At 30.7% G+C, this 22,038-nt stretch overlaps 2 protein-coding genes across 2 annotated transcripts; both read left to right on the top strand.

The window, feature by feature from the left end:
- The first annotated feature begins 1,453 nt into the window (after nucleotides 1-1,453).
- LOC125838058 (uncharacterized) lies at nucleotides 1,454-4,596 on the top strand. Its single transcript, XM_049517117.1, has 7 exons — nucleotides 1,454-1,980; nucleotides 2,284-2,370; nucleotides 2,455-2,712; nucleotides 2,811-2,975; nucleotides 3,100-3,153; nucleotides 3,259-3,405; nucleotides 3,817-4,596. The coding sequence occupies exons 1-7, from the start codon at nucleotides 1,789-1,791 to the stop codon at nucleotides 4,192-4,194; spliced, it is 1,281 nt and encodes a 426-aa protein (XP_049373074.1). The 5' UTR covers nucleotides 1,454-1,788; the 3' UTR covers nucleotides 4,195-4,596.
- An 11,220-nt stretch (nucleotides 4,597-15,816) lies between these two features.
- LOC125838069 (isocitrate dehydrogenase [NADP]) lies at nucleotides 15,817-20,675 on the top strand. The gene is made up of 15 exons (XM_049517129.1): nucleotides 15,817-15,949; nucleotides 17,591-17,634; nucleotides 17,741-17,850; nucleotides 18,092-18,129; nucleotides 18,247-18,324; nucleotides 18,420-18,473; nucleotides 18,564-18,665; nucleotides 18,820-18,911; nucleotides 19,008-19,111; nucleotides 19,271-19,339; nucleotides 19,421-19,536; nucleotides 19,702-19,736; nucleotides 19,911-20,053; nucleotides 20,144-20,266; nucleotides 20,366-20,675. Exons 1-15 carry the CDS (start codon nucleotides 15,901-15,903, stop codon nucleotides 20,454-20,456), a joined length of 1,248 nt encoding a protein of 415 aa, XP_049373086.1. The 5' UTR covers nucleotides 15,817-15,900; the 3' UTR covers nucleotides 20,457-20,675.
- The last annotated feature ends 1,363 nt before the right edge of the window (nucleotides 20,676-22,038 follow it).

Below are 22,038 nucleotides of genomic sequence, written 5' to 3'. Positions count from 1 at the left end.
CAATATCAACAAAGAGATCATGAATTCACACCCGTTATAACTTCACAAAAAAATCACCCTTAATATGTTTAACGAGCCTAAATATCTAAACTATTGATAAAATAAACAATATTTTATTTATTAGTCTCATATGTATTTTGTGTAAAGAATCTAATAAAACAATATCCATTGAATTATAAAATTTATCTTTACACCAAAAAATAATAAAAAGTTGGTACCAACTATTGTCTCGAGATGGTAAATGGAGGGACAAATTCGAAATGATAACGGTTAAAAAACTTTTGAATAACAAAAGGGCAAAAACATAATTTCACATTAATTTATAGTGTGGACCCTAATTTGAAAAAAGAAAAGGACATCAGTGGTGCCGCATTTTCTCCACCCACCGTCCTTTTTTACCCCTCGTGTTCACCAAAATAAGATATACAACCCAACTATATGTGGAGTCTAGAATGTACGCAAAATTTACTCATATTTTGTGAAGGTATAGTTTTTTAAAAATATTTTTTGGTTCAAATACGATTAATTAAAGTATTTATAAAAAGTAGGGTAGAGCATACAAAAAAGGAACAATAATAATAATGCGATAATCGAAATACAACAAATAACAAATGATAACAGATATCAAAAGCAAGAAACTATATAATACGACTCATTTTACGTTAGACACCATTAAGCCTAAAATCATTAAAAAACAAGATAGCACTCCATTAATTCGCGACCTCCTCACATTCTTCTATCTAAAGTCATGAAACTTCCGACTAATTCCTATATTACTATTACAAGCATAATTATAACCAGCTACAAGGCAATTCTCACCTTGTTTGGATGGTTGTTATCCGTTGTATCGTCTTGTATTGTTAATTTTAAATACAATGTTTGTTTTGATTGTTTCTTAAATTCTACTGTATCGTATCGCTTAAATTCATTGTTAGGTAACAACAAAAATATCCATTTTATGTAACGATCGATTTGGTATGGTCACGTTGTTACCTTAATATTTTCTTCTCATTTTATCTTTATTTATTATTTCATAATTACATTTAATCTTTTATCCTACCTTTTCATAGTAGCTTTACTTCATACCCTACTCTTTACTTTAGGTTTGTCATTCATATTATGTAACGACAAAGAAGATACAATCTATCCAAACAATGTATTCATTAAAATAATACAATATAATACAATACAACACAATACAATTTAATACGATACATTATGAAACAATACATAACAACCATCCAAACAAAGTAAATTCCGAGGTAAATTAATTCCAATCAAACATAAAATAAATTTGATTAATTATCTCTTATCACTTGTATCAAACGAGTCATAGGGTATAAACAAATTATTATTATTTTCAAAAAAGAATTACTTAATAGGAGTAATTGAAAAGAAAGAGTAATAAAATACATGGGTGTGAATATGGAAACAGAAAAAGACAGACCCATCTCTGCATTTTTATTGGATTTTTCGATAGAAGCAGAAAGGAGAGAGAGAGAAGAAACAATCAAAGCAAAAGCTTTTTTAGCCTCTCACTGTCCTCAAACACTTTGGGGTTATAGTAAAGTGTGTTTCTTTGAGGAGGAGAAGAAAAAAAAAAGGGGGTGGGTAGGATAAGCAGAGGGGGGTGTAGTTTAAGAGCTTGGTTATCTAGCTATGGTGGAGTTGATTTGAGGTCAAAAAACACTGAAATTGTTTATTGGGTAGTGATTTTAGCTCAAATCTTGACTTGGGTCTTGCTTGTTTTCTTTATTTGAGGTGGTTAGCTAGCTTAGCTTAACTACAATGGCAGTTGCTGTGCAGTTTAGCTGTTTTAAGAAGAAGAAAGGAGCTTATCTTGTAGTTTTCATGTTGGTTTACTTGTGGGGTTCTTTGATTTCGTTATCTTGTGCTGCTAGACTATCTGTTTCAAGACAGAAGCTTGAGGTTGAGAAACACTTGAAAAGGGTCAATAAACCTCCCATTAAAAGCATTGAGGTACTTAGCTTACTTTTGAGATAGTTACAATAAAAAAAATCAATCTTTTTCTGAGTTTTTAAGTTCTTGCTGGAGAAAAATGATGTTCTCAGTGTTTTGTTACATTTGGGTTTTTGGGAGCTTGTTTTGTGTGTGTGTGTGTGGGTAAGGGTTCTCTTGTTTTTTGTTCCAATTTGTGTGTTTTCTTCCTCCTTTGTTCTTGGAAGTTTTTCAAAATTATTTAAGAGTAATAATGGCATCTCTGAGATGAAGGGAAGTGACTAAGATTAGATTTTTAATGTTGTGAATGTAATGATTATACAGAGTGTAGATGGGGATATCATTGACTGTATACACATCTCTCAGCAACCTGCTTTTGACCACCCATTCCTCAAAGATCACAAAATCCAGGTCTATATTTCTTTTTTGTTTTGTTCATTGCTTTTAATATAAATGACTTTATCAGTTTTTGAAAATTTATTGTAATATGCTCAGATGAGACCTAGCTATCATCCAGAAGGGCTTTATGATGAGGAGAAAATGTCAACAAGGTCTAAAGAAAGTACTAATCCCATAACTCAGTTGTGGCATATGAATGGAAGATGCCCTGAGGACACTATTCCTGTTAGGAGAACAAAGAAAGATGATGTTTTGAGGGCAAGTTCTGTCAAAAAGTATGGTAAGAAGAAGCCCAAAGGCATTGCTAAGCCAAGGTCTACAGATCCTGACCTTACCAATGAAAGTGGCCATCAGGTGCAAAACCATTTCTTGATTTCATTGTCATTTCCTTTGGAGGTTGTGTTGGAGTCCATATTCTGACCGTCTTTTTTTTTGTGTGTGTGTATTTCCAGCATGCAATAGCTTATGTTGAAGGAGATAGGTATTATGGAGCTAAAGCAACTATTAATGTATGGGAACCTAAGGTACAACAATCAAATGAGTTTAGCTTATCTCAGCTTTGGATTCTTGGTGGTTCTTTTGGTCAAGATCTAAACAGCATTGAAGCTGGTTGGCAGGTATATTAATTATATGAAAGATGTTTTAGCTACATTTGAACTATTTTGAGTTAAAAAGTTAGTTCACCTTCACATGTCAAAAAGTATTTTTGAGTCTAACAGTAAGCATACATGTGAATGTCAGGTTAGCCCTGACCTCTATGGTGACAATAACACAAGACTATTCACTTACTGGACTGTAAGTTTCTTTCTAATTTGAGTAAATTGATTAACTCTTTATCTCATTTTCATTTGAACATTATGTAATCTTCTCTTGAATCTTTTTTGGTTACTATATTTGCAGAGTGATGCATATCAAGCAACAGGTTGCTACAACCTTCTTTGCTCAGGTTTCATTCAAGTCAGCAGTGCTATAGCTATGGGAGCAAGTATCTCTCCTGTTTCTGCCTTGAGAAACTCTCAGTACGATATCAGTATTCTTATCTGGAAGGTAAAAATCCACTTTCAAGATTTTCGGCCTAATATTCTCTGCCTTCTGTGCCAAATTATGGCACCAGTTGCCAGCATCTCATAAAGTAAATTGAGTGCAAGAAAAGTACACTCAACATCACTATAAGGAAAAATGCATTTCTGAACACATAGAAAGACTAAATCTTTATTATTCAGAAACACACAAGTTGTATTGATCTGTGCATTCTTGAGGAAATGTTATTAGTTCAATTGGTTGACTACATGAATTCATTTCCGCACTTTGTAATCCCCTTTCTCTACTCCCCTCAAAAAACAAACTGTGCATTCTTGTACCTGAAACACACACACACTCAAAAAAAAAAGGAAAGAACTTAACTTTATGTTTATTCTTGTTTGTGTAATCCTTTTATATTGGACATAATTATTGTAGGATCCAAAAGAAGGACATTGGTGGATGCAATTTGGAAATGACTATGTATTAGGGTATTGGCCATCTTTCTTGTTTTCCTATTTAGCAGAGAGTGCATCCATGATAGAGTGGGGTGGTGAAGTGGTGAATTCACAACCAGATGGTAAACATACAGCTACACAAATGGGAAGTGGTAGATTTCCAGAAGAAGGTTTTGGCAAGTCCAGTTATTTCAGAAACATTCAAGTTGTTGACAGCTCAAATAATCTTAAATCTCCAAAAGATCTTGGCACCTTCACTGAGCAATCCAACTGTTATGATGTCCAAACAGGAAGTAATGAGGATTGGGGCCATCACTTTTACTATGGAGGCCCTGGTAGAAACCCCAATTGTCAATGAGGCAATAAAAAAGCTCAAAAACAAGAAAAAAAAAAAAAGAGAAGAAGATCTCATTATTGATAATAGTCCCCACCCTTGTAAAATTTTAATCTAGTCTAATGCTCTCTTTCTTGTATACCCCTTTTGGTTTTCTTGATTTTTTAGGTTTGAGTTAGTAGTAAAAATGTGAACTTTTTTTCTTTAGTGGGAAGTTTTGATCCTATTGCTTTTTTTTTCCTTCACCTTGAAAGGTGATCTCCCATGTAAGTGAATGGGAAAGTGTGGCCTAGTTTCTCAAAAAAAGCTTGAAAGAAACAAAGGGCCTTTTGTCATCTTCTTTGTTTTTCATTTGTTTATATACTCCACTCTATGGAGTAATGTCACTCTATGGATAATCAAATGTATCCCATTAGTTTTCATTTTACAACCAAGTCTTGGTTTGTGGTTTGTTTGTTCAAAGAATGTGACTTTTTTGTTTGTTTTATAATGTGAGTGAGTTGAGTGGATAGAAGAAAGGCATTTTGGATGGGGTGTTAGTGGATCTCACTATATTTTATCATCTGTGGATGGTCCATTAACTTTTTCTAAATAGCCCCACTTTTGTCACTCCCACTAATCACATTGTGTCCAATGTTTATCTGTCCTAAAACTTTTCTAGTATGAAGTCCGATTAAATTTGGATTTGCATCGGAAAGTTAAAATGCTTCCTAACAAAAACAAGTCTTTACTTGGGAGATTTGAATTTGAGACCTCTGGTTAAAGATGAAAAAGTATTTATCATTCCACAGCAACTCTGGTTGGTTATCTGTCTTAAAATTGTTAGGTGACCATTGCATGAAAAGTGATTGTAAAGTTGCAACCTTTTTATGAGTTTATATTATTTTGGAAATTGCTTCTCTTTTTGGTAGAATATTTTGTAGTAATACATGTTATGAATATATTATAATACTCATAATGATTCACTTTTTTTCAAGAATATTACACAAACCATTAGTAGGAAACACTGGTCTTGTAAGAACTTGCATGGTACTTTTATACACTAGTGGGAAAAAAAAGTTAAAGATGAATTCAGAAATGTAAGTGGTGAAATACCAATATGATCATTACTCTTAGTGAATATGTTGAAACTGCATCCCCTCCTGAAAAAGCCTGTTGTGAAGTAAAATGCCAACCTAAGACCATGTCCTTAAACATATACATTGAATTGCATCTTCGGGTGTGGCCTAATGATCAACGAAATAATCTAAGAATTAGGGGTGTACATGACTGGGTTGGTTTGAGTTTTTCAAATATCAAACCAAACCATTTGTGTCGGATTTTTAAATCTATAAACCAAACCAAACCAATAAAACTCGGGTTTTTCAACCTCGGGTTTTTTCGGGTTTTTCGGATTTTCGAATTTTTCCTATAAAGTATTCATACAAACATATAATTTACTTGTACTTCAATTATTTCTTTAGTCCTACTAAAATACAACTATCTAAGTTGTTTCTTAAGAAAATAACACAAAATATGATATGAGTAATGACACTAAAATATCTAACAAAAAAATAATAATAATGAAATCACATAAAACAAATATTGCAAATTAACAAGTCATAATGAAAATGATCATAATTTAAAAGTACTAAATCATGCTAAAATAAGTTTAATAAGTATTAGTTACATGACTAAATATTAAAGGAAATTAAAATTAGATTATGTATTTGAATTATCTAAACCAATGTAAAATCAAAGAACAAATATCAATATTATTGTCATTCTTAGTGTTGAATTGATTTTCATTTTGCATTAGTATTAATTTGATTTTGATTTAGGCTTTATTATAATTACCAACATATGTGGATTATAATCTTTATTGAACCATTCAGAATTCTAAATTTCAAGCTTGAAATAATATATTAAAAGATAAAAACTATGAAAAAGTATAAGAAATATTTAAAAATTATATCAAAGTAAATATTTTTATGTATAAAATAAAAAATTTAAATTCTATATATAATGTCGGGTTGGTTTGGTCTCTGGTTATTTTTTTTTAGTTAAAACCAAACCAATCCAAATATAATCGGGTTTTTTTTTTCAATACCAAACCAAGTCAAACCAACCACTAGTCGGGTTTTTTTCTCGGTTTGCGGTTTGGTTCGATTCGGTTTTCGATTCGGTTTTGTACACCCCTACTAAGAATTATGGGATCTCAAGTTCAATAGGCAAAAACATTAGGTGATTTCTTGCCACCCATCCAAGTCTTGGTGAACATGTGATGATGGCAGGGGCGGAACCAAGTGGAGAGAAGAGGGTTCATCTGAACTCCTTTTGCGAAAAATTACACTATACATTATAAGGTTATTTTCTTTCTTTATATTTATAGATAGAGTAGATGTTGAATCCCCTAAGTGAAAATCTTGACTCCGCTAGTGCAGATAGGAGGTAGTAGGTGTCCAGTTGAATCACTTAGGGGTCGTTTGGTTTGAATTCTAGTTATGATGGGATAAATTATGATGAGATTAGTTATGATGGGATAAGTTGTGATAAAGTACTCATTACCCCCCTGAACTTGAAGCTTTTTATACGGTGTACACCTAAACTAAATTCCGTTTTAATTACCCCCGAACTTGTTTATTCCTCCGTCGCGTACACCTTTTTCGTCCACCTGCTCCTATTGTGACTACACGCGCGCGACAGCTGACAAAACTGATGATGTGGATTTCCACCTGGATAAATAATAGCCACCTAGATAAATTAATATTGCAAAAAATAAATTTCTAAAATTTAAAATTCATTGTTTAAAAGTTATATTTGAATAAGGGCTTATTTCGCGGAACTCTTTTTGGATTTGGGTTTTTCTAGACGTGAAGTTGGTCGATTAAATTTCAAATTTTTCTGAAATTCTTACCAAGTAAGTGTTAATCTTTGTTTCCTTTACTTTTCATTTACATTTTGCCCTATTTTTCGTTTAAAATATGCTAAATATTAAAATTCATTGTTTAAAAGTTATTTTTGAATAAGGGCTGATTTCGCGGAACTCCTTGAATTTCAAATTTGTCGGAAATTCTTACCAAGTAAGTGTTAATCTTTGTTTCCTTTACTTTTCATTTACATTTTCCCTTATTTTTCGTTTAAAATATGCCAAATATTAAAGAAAAATGAAGATTTTATGTTTTTTTTACTGTTGTAGCTTTGTGATGTGGCAAAAAATCACTTCCTCACGCGCCTAGTAGAGTGTGTTGTCAATTTCTACGCCAGGTGGACAAAAAAGGTGTACCCGACGGAGGAGTAAACAAGTCGGGGGGGGGGGTAATTAAAATGGAATTTAGTTTAGGTGTACACCGTATAAAAAACTTCAAGTTCAGGGGGGTAATGAGTACTTTTGCCTATTTTTTATTGAGTATTTGGTTTGTTATATTCAAAATAATAAATTTTAAGAACAATTTAATTTTTTACAAAAATGCCCTTCATGAATGTAAAAAGTGATGTATAAAAAGGATTGAAAGAGACATTTTTGTCATTTACTTATTTTATCCCGGGATTACTATACCATCCAAGGGGAAGGATAACTTATACCGGTACTAATTATTAATCCTGGGATAAGTTATTCCAAACTTGCCAACCAAACAACAAATTAAGTGATACTATAATTTAATTCCATGTCTATTTGGTATTATACTTCACACCAAATGACCCCTTAAGGTATGCATGCACAAGCTTACTAAAACACCACAGTAATAACTTATAACATGTACATTGAATTATTAGTTAATGAAAAAGATTGGCACTAGTAGTCCAGAGTTGCTTCAAGAAGTGGTTAATTTTAATGATTTAGCACTAATGCTAGTGGAGATAGTAATTAGTACTAACTACAACTTGAAATGATCAAAACTAGATATACACATTGGCAATTAGCATAACATAAAGATAATCACTTAGCAAGAACAGTGAATTAGGCCACTAATCCATGGTCTTTTGGGCCTCCGGACCTAACTAATACTATACTGGACCTAGTGTGACGTCCCGCCACCCACATAGGCAACTTTTGCAGCGAAGAAGGCATGGAGGTTTCTAGAATAGGCTAGAAAACCTTAGATATTTCAAGAAGACTTTAGAGAAATGTAGAATTCTCTAGATAGGGGTCAAAGTGTAAATATTTGAGGGACTTCTCATGTAAATATTAATTACACTTTAGTCCTTGAAGAGTAGTATAAATAGAGGTGCCACCATTTGCAAAGGCACCAAGCAAGTTTGTAAGCAATCTTCCAAAGCTTAATACAAAGCCTTCTTCAAAAAGCCTTCTTTGTTCTTTCCAAAACTTTCCTTAAACATTCTCTTAGCAATCCAAGTCCTAAAGGCTTCCTTGAGTTTACAAGATCTTGAAAGATTAGTGAGTAAACCGTCAAGGGCCACACGGAACCTTAGCCATCACTCTAAGTCCGTGACACTAGGCTCAAAACTTAAGTGCTCGTTTGGTTCCACTATAATCTTGCATTACTAATTCCTGCATTATAATTATCCCTTGCGTAACTTGTATTTAAACCAAACAACCTCTTTAAGAATTTTTTTTTGGAAAAATTGTATATAATAACAAACTATTAATTCAAATTATATGTTATAACCACGATTTAATTGTAACCCGTAGCAAACTGTTGCCATTCGCCTCTCTCCCTGAAATTCTCGCTCGCCATTCTCCCTCTCTCGCTCGCCTCTCTCACTTTATACAAACACAAATGTATAAATTGTGTTTCTATTTGTATAAAGCGAGAGAAAATTGTATATACATGCAAATACATATATCTTTGTCCTATACATTTATAATTATACAATACAAATCTTCCTCTGCCTAGTTCTCTTTTGTCTTTCTCTCTTTCTCGCTTTATACAAACACAGATTATACAAAATACAATGTATAATTTGTGTTTGTATAAAGCGAAAGAGAGAGAGAGAGATTTGATATACAAACGTTTTATTTTGATTCAATTGTATACAAATTCAAATTTTATGCAGATATTCAAACACATAAAATTGAATTGAGAGACTGCCAGCGACTTATACAAACGAGAAGCTGCCGACGATTTATACAAATGAGAGGCTGCCAACGATTTTATACAAATCTAATGCCTCCAACGATTTATACAATCTGATGCCCCATAGCAAACATAAAGTTTGCTATGTAACGCAATTATGCAAATTATAGTTATAACATACAAATATAATTTTTATGTTTGCTAAATGTGAAAGTTGCTAAAAATAATTGGGAAAATTAGCAATTAAGTCATAATTAGTTAAAATAACAACACTTTAAAATATTTATTTAAAATGGCAGAATGACAATATTTTTATAAAATAATATGTATTCAGATTTTAGTATTTAAAATTAATTTTATTTATGGAAAGAGTCCTATATTGGATCAAATTATATATTAATAACCGTTTAAAGAAAAAAATTAAACCAATACACATTAACCTTTTTTCAACTCCATTTACGTTTCTTTCCCACTTTTCACGTTTCTTCCCTACCTTTCACGTTTCAAGTTTATCTTTCTTCAAGGTGCTAAATTGTTGTTCATCAAGAAATCTTCTTTATTGTTAAATGAAATCTATTTATTAATTCAAGCAAATTTCTCGATTGGCAAGGTAATTTCCATTATCCATTTTGATTTACTTTGATTTGATGTTTAAATCACCGATTCTATATATTACGGATTTCCAGTCGAATTTTTCAATTTTTATGTGATTTTGTTTAGTTATTCATCAAATAGTTATGATTTTCAAAATTTTCAATTTTTTTTGTGATTTTCTTTTAATTTTTCAGATTTTGGAGAATCTAGAAATTCATATGTATGTTTATTTTGTTTGATATTTAATACATTCTAATTTTTGATAATTTCGAAATTCAAATTATCAAAAATTTTGTTTTCATATTTGAGATTTAGTAGATTGTAGTAACTACATTAGCACACATACATCATATATTGTTTGATTTTTTTATACATTCATATTTAATAATTTTGAATTTTGCTTATAGGGTTACTAATGCACAAGTGAATACGGATTCAGATTCGGTTTTGATGGAAAATAATCGAAAAAAAGAACATAGTAGATGAAGAAGAAGAAGAAAGACAAAGTCAAATAAGAAGGTTACAAAATTGTATTGATACCACAATTGTATTCATATTAATTTTTGTTTGTCAATTGTTTTTCTTTTACTCATCATTTGTATTTTTATTTTAAAATATTGTCTTTCTTTTTTAGTTTGTAGTAATTTAAATAGGTATATAATGTATTCGTCACAATTGTATATATTATGATTGAATACATAATTTATAGAATTGTGACGAATACATTATAAGAAGGGAAATGAAAACTTATTGGTATTCATTTTTTTGTTTGAAATACAAAATCATATTGAAATACAACCTGATATTTGAAATACAAACTTAGTAAGACATACTTTGTATTTTATTTGGCTAAAGCAATATCATTTTATGAATACATAATATATAAAATTGTGCGACGAATACATCACAAGAAGGGGAATACAAAATTATTGGTATTCATTCTGCGTTTGATATACAAAATGATATTTCAATATAACCTGATATTTCAAATAAAAACTAAGATAGAAAATACTTTCTGCAAATTTAAAGTGAAATAATAATATAACAAAATTGGATATTGAAATATAAATACAATTTATTTTGATTAAACTTATTCTATGTATTATTTATGTATTCATCGCAACTGTATTTTTCAATATCATTTCGATCTACAACTAATTTGTATTTATATTTTGGTATATACTACACAACTGCCTTTATTTTTGTACTTGAACTAGAATGCCAAAGAGTTGTATTCATCATAAATCAATACCAACATTTTTTGTATTTTAAATTAGTTATACATATCATTAGGTATTCGAATACATTTCGGATGAACACAGATTTAAAGAAGTTCAAACATTTAAATATACAAAACAGAGGGCATTAGAAATTTTCCAACACTTCCACTCATATAAGATATAAAATACAAACTACTGTTTTAAAAAAAAAATTGAAATTCTTAAGAACAAAGAAAAAAACGCTAGAAAGAAAAATGGCAACATATGCTCTTTCAAAAACGTAACTGATGTTAAATTTTTTAAAAAAATTACTTTTTTTGAAATTTTTTGTTCCATGATTTTCTCTATTCAATTATTAATTATTTGTATTCTTTTAAATTAATCAAAATAAAATAAATACATAACTCAATCCTTAACAAATTAAAATATTGACATTTTAAATAAATAGTGAAACTATTGCTAAGGAGTCCAATTAAAAGCTAAAATATTGCTATTTTGAAAATTTTCCCAAAAAAATTTGGTGTCAAAGGAAAGTCCTAACCTAAGTGAATTAACATAAAGCCCAAGATTAAAAGGCAATTGGGTTTGTGAAACTTTTGGGCTTACAGACTGGACCATGGAAGCCTATAATCTAATTTACTGGACCTCCTTATGTACATTTTAGCGCTACAGGAAAATAAGAAATTTGTGACGAACAAGAATTTCATTCTAATCTCATTTAGCTATAGATTAGTTATAGACTATATGAAAATCCAACTAGCTAGAAATTATTTAGCGATGAATTAGCTAGGAATACTGATAAATTTCGTAGGTAATTCCATGTTTTCTAGTAGTCTCTTAGTTTAACTGTTTTTGTTATTCCAAATTTCTACTATAACTTCCTTAAAATCAATCAAAAAATGAAAAAAAGAGAAAGAAGATCATAGTTTATTGATAAATATAAGATATTACTCTATTCCATATTCTTTTTATAATAAGGTTGTGCTTAGGATCAAATAGCTGGTTATGAATTGACACTTTGTTAATTAAATTGTAAGTTTGATAATATAAATATATCCATGTAGAACTCATGCATATAATATTCGATACATGTAATATACGTATATATAAGAGTTAGGTAAGAATAAGGATTGAATTGATAATATATATGTAATACAAACATAATTAAAAAAATTGTGTTCTCATAAAAAATATCATACGTAACTAATTTGATGTGACATTTTATGAGATAAGTATGCTAGTAAGACATTATACTATATATTAGGTAAACGTATAGGATATAATATATATATATATATATATATATATATAAAAGTCGATACAAAGAATATTCAGTCAACTAGTCTTAATAATTGATTATATAAAATTATATATCCTCAACATTCCATGATCAAATTAACATAATTATTGATATTGATGTCAGATTTAGTTGTCCACTTAAATAAATAATATTAGATGGAGGGACTATTTGAATTTATATCTTCTCACATGGCTATAGAAACGTTTAAACTTTAAATCTAGACAACTCAGTTTAATATATCTAATCTTAAGACAAATATTTATGAGCTTACTCATATTGTTAGTTTCATATCCGAATAAAAAAAAGAATTTTAATTGCTGATAGGTTGGCATCTAATATAAAATTTGCTCAATTTTTAACTTGATTGGAATACGATATGATTGATGATGCGTAATTATTATTGTTATCTACAAATATTTGGAACCTTTAGTTAAAATTTGTACTATATATTGTATATTACTTGTGACATTGTGTAGGGTAGGACAAGACCCCTATATTGTCATCTTTATAAAGTCATATGTCTTCTAGACAACTTCTAGAAAGCCTACCAAAAAAGAAAATGTTAATATTACCATCACAAAATTTACGATATTTTATTTTATGAATTATGTTTTTCCTCCGTTGATAAGATTGTGTAAGAATTGAGAAAATTTTGATAACTTTCTTAACTTGTGAAATTTTTATGTTTATGAAAATAAATACAATTTAAGAAATTTAAACTACATGTTCAATTAAAATTTTAATTTCATATCATTCTGATTTCATATCGCTTGTTCAACCAGACTCTAAGATTCAGTTCATCTTCTTTTCTATCGGAACAAGCAAATAATTCCCTTTATCCACTCTTGAATGGACATCCCTCTTGTTTTCATTTTTCTTTTGTTTCCCATTTGATGTCACATCAAGACTTTGATTAATTTGATTACACGTCATATATAAGTTTTGTTTGACAAAAAACATTTTTTATCATAAAATTTTTACATTCAAAACTCAAATACGAAATCTCTTACTAAACAAAGTGGATAGTTGATATTAACTTATTTTCAATTATTTCTGCATAGAAAAGTCTGGCTCCAAGTCCCCACTTCCCATGATAGAGATATGCAACTAGAAAAAAAATAAAATTGAAAGAAGTATAGTACTCTAGTAGATATATTTAATTTAAATATAAAAATAAATAGCATCTCACCTAACTCTACATTATTATTTAATTAACTATTCCCAAACGATTGCACAAAAGTTTGGCTATTATTAATAATTTTATTTGTATATATATATATATATATATATATATATATATAGCTGGTTTTTGGCTTCACATAAAATCATTTCCCAATATCTATTTATTACTATATATATGCTATAATTTTCATGCCTCTATTGTTATGTTTTTTAGATAAGATATTTTTTGAACTCTGAAAATTTTGCAATTTTTGAATTGTACTTTAATTATCCTCAAATATTTCTGACAAACCAATGACAGAATTACACATATATATGTTGCCTTTTCACATATAACAATATCCAAAAATAAAATAAAATGAATGATGGAGGGACAAGAAAGAGACTTTTACTTAATTTGCATAAATAGGTGTATAAATATACATATATGGGGACGAATATAATATAATATCAATGAGGATAAGGACTTTATGATCCTTATTCATATTATAATAACTTTAGAAAAATAGATATTAGGATAATAGTAGTTTTTGATTCTCAAGTTATTGGTAAAATTCTAGTTTTGGTCATTTTTGTAATATATATGATTTAGTATATTTAATATTCAATTAACTAAAATATGTGTTTTTTTTCATGTAGAAAATATGTTATATATTTGACTATTTAAAGAATTATATTAAAATCAAATATGAAATAAGAATACAATTTTAATAATATCACGTGAGTAATTAATGATATAAGATGATTAATACTTATATTGAATTTATGAATATTCACAAGGAAAGAAATTAAAAATGCATAATCCAATTAATTGAAAGTTTAGTAATCTACGTAATATAAAAATTAAAATCATAATTTACCCGTAAACGAGGAATCAAAAGTACTACTAATCCTAGATAATAATACTTCACTTGTATATTTCTACAGAATTATAAGCTCATCTATTATTAATGGGTTCATTTGTGGTTTTTATTTTTCATGTGATGTTCGATATTTATAATGAGGAACGAGTCCAAACCTAATTTACTTTGTACTTATATATTTATCAACCAATGAGAACCAAAGATAAGAGAGGAATATCATAAAAGTGCTTTTTGGTCTACTTCACCAAATAAGTTGAAAAATTCAAAAAGGGACAAATGAACTTGTAAACTTTACTTAATCTGTGATTTTATACCTTTTAAAGTTATTGTTTTTTGGGAAAAGGCTCAAATATGCCATCGAACTTTCAGAAAAGGCTCATTTATGCCATCCGTTAAAAGTTTGGCTCATCTATGCCATTACCGTTTAAGAAAAGGCTCATTCATGCCATTATTTTTTAACGGTGATTTTGCAAAATCATTTTTTACACGTGGCCAATTATAATTCGACCACGTCATTATTTTTTTTATAATAAAAAATCAAAATTCTAAACAAACATTTTTTGCAAAACCATTTTTTACACGTGGCCAATTATAATTCGGCCACGTCATTATTTTTTTAATAATAAAAAATCAAAATTCTGAAAAAAATAATGACGTGGCCGAATTATAATTGGCCACGTGTAAAAAATGGTTTTGCAAAACCACCATTAAAAAATAATCGCATGAATGAGCCTTTTCTTAAACGGTAATGGCATAGATGAGCCAAACTTTTAACAGATGGCATAAATGAGCCTTTTCTGAAAGTTCGATGACATATTTGAGCCTTTTCCCTTATTTTTTTTATTTTTCATTCTATTTTTGATATTTATATTTAATCTGATTAATTTAAATTCATACCACATAAAATCCTATTAGAGGAGAAACACTCCCTACTAATAACTTTTTTATACTTCAAGTCGAACATAAAACTTCTAATTAATAAAAAACAACCTATCCATTATTAAGTGTTACCCTTTTAAATGATCATGATAAAGATTATTTGTGTTATAAGTATGTTATTTGTCATTTATTTTTAGATAGCAATTATTGAAAATGAATATTCTTAAAAAGACCACCAAAAGAAAAAAAAAAGTATCCTTAGCTCAACCAACTCCTTTTTTCCCCTCACTTAGTGTCTACTATCCATATAAAAATTCGATTAAATCTCAATTTTTAATATTTACTATACGTATAAAAATTTGACTAAATTTCAATTAAAATATTTTCTAACAAAAATTACAATCGAGCAGGCTCTCAATATAGTGTTTGGTATTCATTTTGATATCCGACTAAATTCGAAATAAGAAGAAGAAATACTCAAATTGAAATTTTTAACTAAAAATGAAAACGTATTTACCACACCACCACAACCGTGTTTTAGGTGGCAACTCAACTCAACCAACTCTCTATATATATTAAAGCATAGCAAACTCTTGTGCACTGCATTTTCTTCCACCAACTTTTCTCCATTCGGCTGAGATTTCTCTGTTTATTTTTTCTCTCAATCTGCAAAAATGGCGTTTCAGAAAATCACTGTGCAAAACCCCATCGTTGAGATGGACGGTTAGATCTCTTTCTCTCCATTTTGATTAGTAGATCTGTTTTTTTTTTCTTTTTGTAGATCTTACTGATTGACTGTTTAGCTACTGATTGATTTGAGCTCTGTTGTTTTTCTTGAAAAAGGGAAAAGATTGAAACTTTAACAAAGGGGCAACATAACTATGGTGTTTTCTTTGATTATTACTTGTATATATCTTGTGGGGTTGTTTAGATCAGATATATTACCTGTCTATATAAAAAATGATCAACAATTCAAGAATTGATATTGAGTTCTTTGATGAAAAAAGATCCAAACATTTTAACAAATGGGAAAATATATATGCTGGTCTATTTTTTATTTTTTTGATGACCCTAGTGTCCGAGTCAGCTTTCGCAGCAAAAGATACCATAATGACAAATGAGAAGAATTACCTAGTGTTTTTTTTGTCTCCGTTGCGTATGCTGGTCTATTACTTGTATATATATATATATATATATGTCTTGTGGGTCCTTGTTTGTACTGGGTTTGATGCTGAAGAGGAGAATATAGTGACTCTGTCCTTTTTATTTATTTATTTATGTATCTTGTGGGGTTTGTTAGATCAGTGCTGTTAACTAATCTGTATAACTATTGATTTAGCTCTTTGATGAAAACAGATCCAAACTTTATCAAATGGGAAACATATATATGATGTTTTTTTGCATTGTTACTTGTATATATATTGTGGGGTTGGTTAGATCAGAGTTGTTAACTACTCTATATAACTATTGACCATCCATTTCAAGAATTGATTTTGAGCTCTTTGATGAAAAAAAGATCTGAACTTTGAAAAAATGGGAAACATGGTCTTTTTGTGTAATTACTTGCATTGCATATATATATATCTTGTGGGGTTGGTTGGATCAGAGTTGTTAACTAGTTTGTATAACTATTGACCATCCATTTCAAGAATTGATATTGAGCTCTTTGATGAAAAAAAGATTCAAACTTTTAACAAATGGGAAACTTATATGCTGGTCTTCTTTTGTGTTATTGCTTGCATTTATATATCTTGTGGGTCCTTGTTTGTTCTGTTTTGATGCTGAAGAGGAAAATCTAGTGACTGTCTTTTTTATTTATTTGTTTATTTTATGTTTGTTCAATATTACTTGGGGACTATTTGGATTGGAATTTTTCAAAATCAATGTTAGTTATCGTGTGTAGAGGAATCACTTTCTCAATTAAAAATAGACAGTTCTTCGATTAGTAATCACTTATGTGAAGAATCAGAGTGGTTTTCATAATCCAAACTAAACAGATGTTAGTCTTCTAACCATTCTTTTGATATGCGGGGATGCGTAAAAAATGGGAAACAATCTAATTTTCTTAATTTGAATTATTCCCACCATTCTTGAATTAGTTCAAGACTGATCATATGAAAGGTTTCTTTAAAATTTTGTCTTACTTGATAGTAAGTCGTACTTTGTGACCTCATTTTGGTTTCTATAGTATTTCATTATAACATTGACTGGTGACATCATTTCAGAAGTCAATTTAGTTTTGGTTATTTTGGTCCGAAGGAATCTTTTTAACGTAATTTTTATCTAAATTATTCATGCGACTTTGACTGTTAAAGACTACAAATTTTTATCTCTTACTATCTTCTTCTTGATTATGTGATTCAGGAGATGAAATGACACGAGTTATTTGGAAATCTATCAAGGATAAGGTAACAAGTTTTCTTGGATTGTTTCTGAATCAGTATGGGTTTCTTGTCACCTTCTAATAATAAAATTGCAAGCCACTAATATATGAATCTTCTTTGCTTGCTTTAGCTCATCCTTCCCTTTCTGGAATTGGACATAAAATACTTTGACCTTGGCCTTCCCCACCGTGATGCCACAGATGATAAGGTTACAGTTGAAAGTGCGGAAGCCACTCAGAAGTACGTTTTTGTTCATCTTTACTTCCTAGTTTACAACTAACAGGAAAGAAAATATCCATTTGTTGGAGCAAATCCATTTGCTATTCTTTCCTATATTCATGTCTTCATTAATTTTTTTAGATTACTGGATATCTCTCCATTTGTGCTTCATATTAACTTTAACTGGTATCGGTTGTCCATTAGTTGTAACTTTTCAGCCTCCTTCTGGTTTCTTAATGTCTACTGTATGGTCTAACTGCAGGTACAACGTAGCTATCAAGTGTGCAACCATCACCCCAGGTGCTTATTTCAGTGTCCAACTGGACTCTACTCCTTTTTGTTGAGCTTTTGCTCATATTTTCAGCAAAAATCAATCCTTTCTGTTGACTATCATTCTAAAAATGTGCTATTTTGCAGATGAGGCCCGTGTAACGGAGTTTAACTTGAAATCCATGTGGAGGAGCCCAAATGGGACAATCAGAAACATCCTAAATGGTACCCCTGCATTTCTTCTTGTTTCTGGATCATGTTCTTTCTTAGTTATGGCGTGCTTAATTATAGCTTGTTGCACTCATTGGCATTGTCTACAGGAACTGTCTTTAGAGAACCAATTATGTGCAAAAATATCCCCAGACTTGTCCCAGGTATCCCAGATTTCTTGTGCTCTCTGCTTTTGCGTCTTCCCTCAAGTTGATTTAATTGTGTAGGTAAGTAAAATTTGCTTCTTAAACCAGGTTGGACTAAACCAATTTGCATTGGTAGACATGCTTTTGGAGATCAATACCGAGCTACTGATACAGTTATTAAAGGAGCTGGAAAACTCAAATTGGTGTTTGGTAAATTTTTGTTGGTTGCTTTACTTGATATGAACCTATTAGATAGCAATGCTACTCACCTTTTAGGGTCTATTCCAGTCTTTACTTATTAGCCAAGGGTTTTGCTTACTCGCTTAGGATATGTTTACTGAAATGTTGTGTATAATACTTTCAGTGCCAGAAGGATCAGACGAGAAGACTGAATTTGAAGTTTACAACTTTACTGGTGCTGGTGGAGTAGCTTTATCCATGTACAACACAGACGAGGTTTGCTTACAATTGTTTGGTTTCCATTCCAAATTTTGAATATTAAATTGCTGCAGACTTATATCCTTTCACTTTCCCTTTCTTGATGTGATGCAGTCTGTTCGTTCATTTGCTGAGGCTTCAATGAACATGGCATTCCAAAAGAAATGGCCACTCTATCTTAGTACAAAGAATACCATTCTTAAGAAATATGATGGGAGGTAAGCAACCTAACAGTTGATCTTTCTGCTTCCCATTTTGCCTTCACTTAATCCATTTTAAATTAGGTTGGCACCTTGAGCCATTTTTTCCCGCTCACATAACTAGTGGTTTTTGTATACATTCTGTTCCTCTGAACTACCATAAATACTCTTATAAAGGTTCAAGGATATCTTCCAAGAAGTTTATGAAGCAAATTGGAAGTCCAAGTACGAGGAAGCCGGAATCTGGTGAGTTCCACAGTTCACTTGGTAAGCATGGTTATAATATCACAAGTACATAAACATTGACTATTTCGTGATGCTTTATAGGTACGAACACCGTCTTATCGACGATATGGTTGCTTATGCTTTAAAGAGTGAAGGTGGTTACGTATGGGCTTGCAAGAACTACGATGGGGATGTTCAGAGTGATTTCTTAGCACAAGGTATCACATGTGTTTTGTAGCCTTAAGACTGTCATTTCGACAAATCTTCATAGAATATGTTATGACGTATTGACGTGCTAATTGCTGAATTTAGTATTCCTGTCTTTCTCTCTATAATCTCTGCTCCTAGAGGTTTATAATTTTATCCCTTTTCCCTTGGAACAGGTTTTGGATCCCTTGGGTTGATGACTTCTGTCCTGGTATGTTTATTTTCAATTGCTTCAACCAACTCCTTATGCCGTTTTCAGTTTATCTTTTTTCTATAATTCTCTGAAATATATGACAATGCTTCTGGCTCTTTAGATCATTTTCCTTTTCGTCGCTGATATGATTCATTGTTTTGGATTCTGAAAAGTTGTGGATGTATGGTTCAGGTGTGTCCTGATGGCAAGACCATTGAGGCTGAAGCAGCCCATGGAACTGTTACCCGCCACTACAGGGTTCACCAGAAAGGAGGTGAAACCAGCACAAACAGCATTGCCTCTATCTTTGCCTGGACTCGTGGACTTGCACACAGGTAGGTTACTATAGTTCTCGATCAGCTGAGCTTTAGCCTGGTATCACAAGCTTAGGAAGTATGAGTACCTAATAAAATGCTTGTGAACAGGGCAACATTGGACAACAATGAAAGGCTCTTGGATTTTACTGAGAAACTAGAGGCAGCATGCATTGGTGCAGTGGAATCTGGAAAGATGACGAAAGATCTTGCACTCATCATCCATGGATCCAAGTGAGCCTTGTTATCTTCCTTTTCTCGTTTGTCTTTATTAATCGTTAATCGAGCTTCTATTCTCATCCCTTTTAAATCCTTTTCCCGCCTTTTCAATAGGCTTTCACGAGAGCATTATCTGAACACGGAAGAGTTCATTGACGCTGTTGCCGATGAGCTCAAAGCAAGACTTCTGAAAGCAAAGGCCTAAATGTGTGAGGACAAGTCTTTCTTCCTCAGGCAGTTTGAGGCATATTGAATTGAAGAGAAATAAAAGGAGTTAAGGCCTTGTTTGGTATACTAAATTTCAAGAGGTTTTTATCTTTTAGGTTGAGGATTATTCTGCAGACACTATATTTTGAACCATTTAAATCTGAATTCCTATTGCTGATGTTGCTGCAAGTTATTTGCCAATTTGTAGTTGTACACATAGCTTATTGTTGCCTTTTTTTTTATCAATTTGCTTAAAGAAACCCTTTCTTCATTATTTGTTGCAAAGTTTGAAGTACTGTGGTTAGAGCGTGGTGCACTAAAGCTTCCGCTATGCGCAGGGTTTGAGAAAGAGCCCGACCACCAGAGCTTATCGTACATAGCCTTACCTTGCATTTTTTTCCCGATGCTATTTCCAAGGCTTAAACTCGTGACCTTTTTATAACATGACAACAATTTTTACCCGTTATTCAAGGTTGCCCTTCCCAAACTCCCCTTTCACTGTGGTAAGAGGATTGGTCCTATAATGGACTTCTCTTTAGTCTTTAAATCAACTTCAAAGAGATTTGATGATGTTTTTCCATCCATCTAACTCTGGCTGGATAGAGTAACTTGGTATTTGTTGTATGAGGTAACGAGTGTCTTACGAATTTAATCGAGGTGTACACAAGCTTGTTCGAACACTCACGGATGCATTGATTTGTGAATGTGTTGCTTTTAAGAACTCTCTTTTTTCTTCCTCAATTGAATTATTATTCACGACTTATCTACATTTTTTAATATAAAAAAAGTGAGTAGATTTCTAGTATATCTAGTCTCATATGTTCTAGAAAAGTGATTTTATTAATGTAATTTAGTATAAACTTGATAATAAACTGATCAAATTATGTAATTATACTTGGTACCTTAGGAATGAGTAAAAAAATAAAATAAAAAGATTGAATCATGAAAATAGATCTGATTAGTTATAAGGTACCATAATTCTCCAGATCAGGTCATGGCCTTTCTCCGTTTACTTTTACTTGTCATCTTATACATATTAAGAAAATATATATTCTTTTATTTTATCCTCAAAATTAATTATTTATTTTCTAAATTATTTCGGCCAAGACCTAAAACTCTAGATCAATTAATATGAGTATTATTTCATTATTTCTTAAAAAACATACCAAGTTCAAAGAACAAATAAAAGTGAACGAAGAAAATAAATATTCTGATCAACCTTTAAATTAATTTATTGCTAAAGGCAGGCCAGATCTTATCTTTTCTGTCTACTTTTTTTTTTTTATCTTTTCAAAAATTCAATTATTAGGGTTGCTGATTGCACTGGCCCAATTATATTTATTACATATTTGGTAGCTTATTTAATTGGAAAAAAATGTATGAAATAACAAACTATTAATTCAAATTAAATGTTATAGTCATAGTTTATTTTATTTGTAATTCGCAGTAAATATTTCATTTTTTTGCCATCTGGTTCGGTATACAATTAGTCATTTTCGATATATAATTACCCATTCAGTATACAAATGTATAAAATGTGTTTGTATAAAGCGAGAAAAAAGTGTATATACAAATACAAA

This window comes from Solanum verrucosum, unplaced genomic scaffold (assembly GCF_900185275.1).
Source record: "Solanum verrucosum unplaced genomic scaffold, falcon-dt-bn FXZP01000284.1, whole genome shotgun sequence".
NCBI classification, from domain to species: Eukaryota; Viridiplantae; Streptophyta; class Magnoliopsida; order Solanales; family Solanaceae; genus Solanum; species Solanum verrucosum.
Note: the sequence above shows the minus strand (reverse complement) of the source record. Positions and strands in the feature narration are given on the sequence as shown.

Coding starts and splice junctions, on each gene's coding strand:
- LOC125838058 (XM_049517117.1), top strand. CDS start 1,789: ATGGCAGTTGCTGTGCAGTTTAGCTGTTTTAAGAAGAAGAAAGGAGCT. Junction 1,981..2,283: donor CTCCCATTAAAAGCATTGAG/GTACTTAGCTTA, acceptor ATGATTATACAG/AGTGTAGATGGGGATATCAT. Junction 2,713..2,810: donor CCAATGAAAGTGGCCATCAG/GTGCAAAACCAT, acceptor GTGTATTTCCAG/CATGCAATAGCTTATGTTGA.
- LOC125838069 (XM_049517129.1), top strand. CDS start 15,901: ATGGCGTTTCAGAAAATCACTGTGCAAAACCCCATCGTTGAGATGGAC. Junction 15,950..17,590: donor CCCCATCGTTGAGATGGACG/GTTAGATCTCTT, acceptor TATGTGATTCAG/GAGATGAAATGACACGAGTT. Junction 17,851..18,091: donor AGTGCGGAAGCCACTCAGAA/GTACGTTTTTGT, acceptor GTCTAACTGCAG/GTACAACGTAGCTATCAAGT.